Source organism: Bos javanicus, chromosome 13 (genome assembly GCF_032452875.1).
Source record: "Bos javanicus breed banteng chromosome 13, ARS-OSU_banteng_1.0, whole genome shotgun sequence".
In the NCBI taxonomy this organism is placed as follows: Eukaryota; Metazoa; Chordata; class Mammalia; order Artiodactyla; family Bovidae; genus Bos; species Bos javanicus.
The window spans coordinates 54,285,673-54,286,564 of record NC_083880.1 but is presented as its reverse complement, the minus strand read 5'-3'; the positions used below and the strand labels follow the sequence as shown (position 1 = coordinate 54,286,564).

General features: G+C 54.3%; 1 protein-coding gene across 1 annotated transcript; it reads left to right on the top strand.

The window, feature by feature from the left end:
* LOC133259419 (NADH dehydrogenase [ubiquinone] 1 beta subcomplex subunit 2, mitochondrial-like) lies at window positions 1-461 on the top strand. The gene has a single exon (XM_061436934.1). It carries the CDS (start codon window positions 43-45, stop codon window positions 367-369), a length of 327 nt encoding a protein of 108 aa, XP_061292918.1. The 5' UTR covers window positions 1-42; the 3' UTR covers window positions 370-461.
* Window positions 462-892: the final 431 nt, after the last annotated feature.

Here is an 892-nt window from a genome sequence, read left to right as displayed (position 1 = left end):
ACGTGCAGCGGCGGTGCGGTCTGGGTAACGGCCGGGCTAACGATGGCTGGCATGTCGGCTCTGAAGCGACTGGCGCCTTTCGATCACGTTGGAGGCCACCTCTTCAGAGGCCGCTCCGCGAGGGCGGCTGGAGCCCGTGGCGTCCGTCGGGCTGGCGGAGGTGCGCACATTGAGCCCCGGTACAGACAGTTCCCGCAGCTGACCAGATCCCAGGTGATCCAGGCCGAGTTCTTCAGTGCGACCATGTGGTTCTGGATTCTCTGGTGCTTCTGGCACGACTCAGATGCTGTGCTGGGTCACTTTCCTTATCCCGACCCTTCCCAGTGGATGGATGAGGAATTGGGTATCCCTCCGGATGATGAAGACTGAAAACAGAGGCTCAGCTCTTGCCAAATGGGTGCACCCCATGTTTCTTGTTATGTTTAACATTTGTCTGTAAACATGTTTTGACTTTGCACCTATGGTGATTCTGAAGAAACAGTGCATTTTGTAACAGTTTATTTGAAAAAAAAAAAAAAAGAAATGAGATTCTTAGGCCTGCCTCTGCTCCCAAGTCTGTTGGCCCAGTGAGCATGACGGGCAGTTCAACTTCCCCTTCCCTACACACCCCACAGCTGGCACATATCTGAGTCTCCATTTCCCCAGCTGTTAAGTGGGGGTGCTAACTGTCCCCACCCATGAGGCCATCATAAGGATGAAGGGGGCAGGCCAGCTAGGCATTTGGTACCTGTCCCAGTGTCTGGCAAGCACTGAATTGCCACTGCTGAAAATGACCATTAAACAGGAATCGCCCTGTAGTCACCTTTCTCCAGGGAAGGCCCTTGTGTCGACAACTAAGAGCTGGGATCTGGGTGCAACTCAAGTACCTTCAGAGGCCAGGCAGGGGCCCATG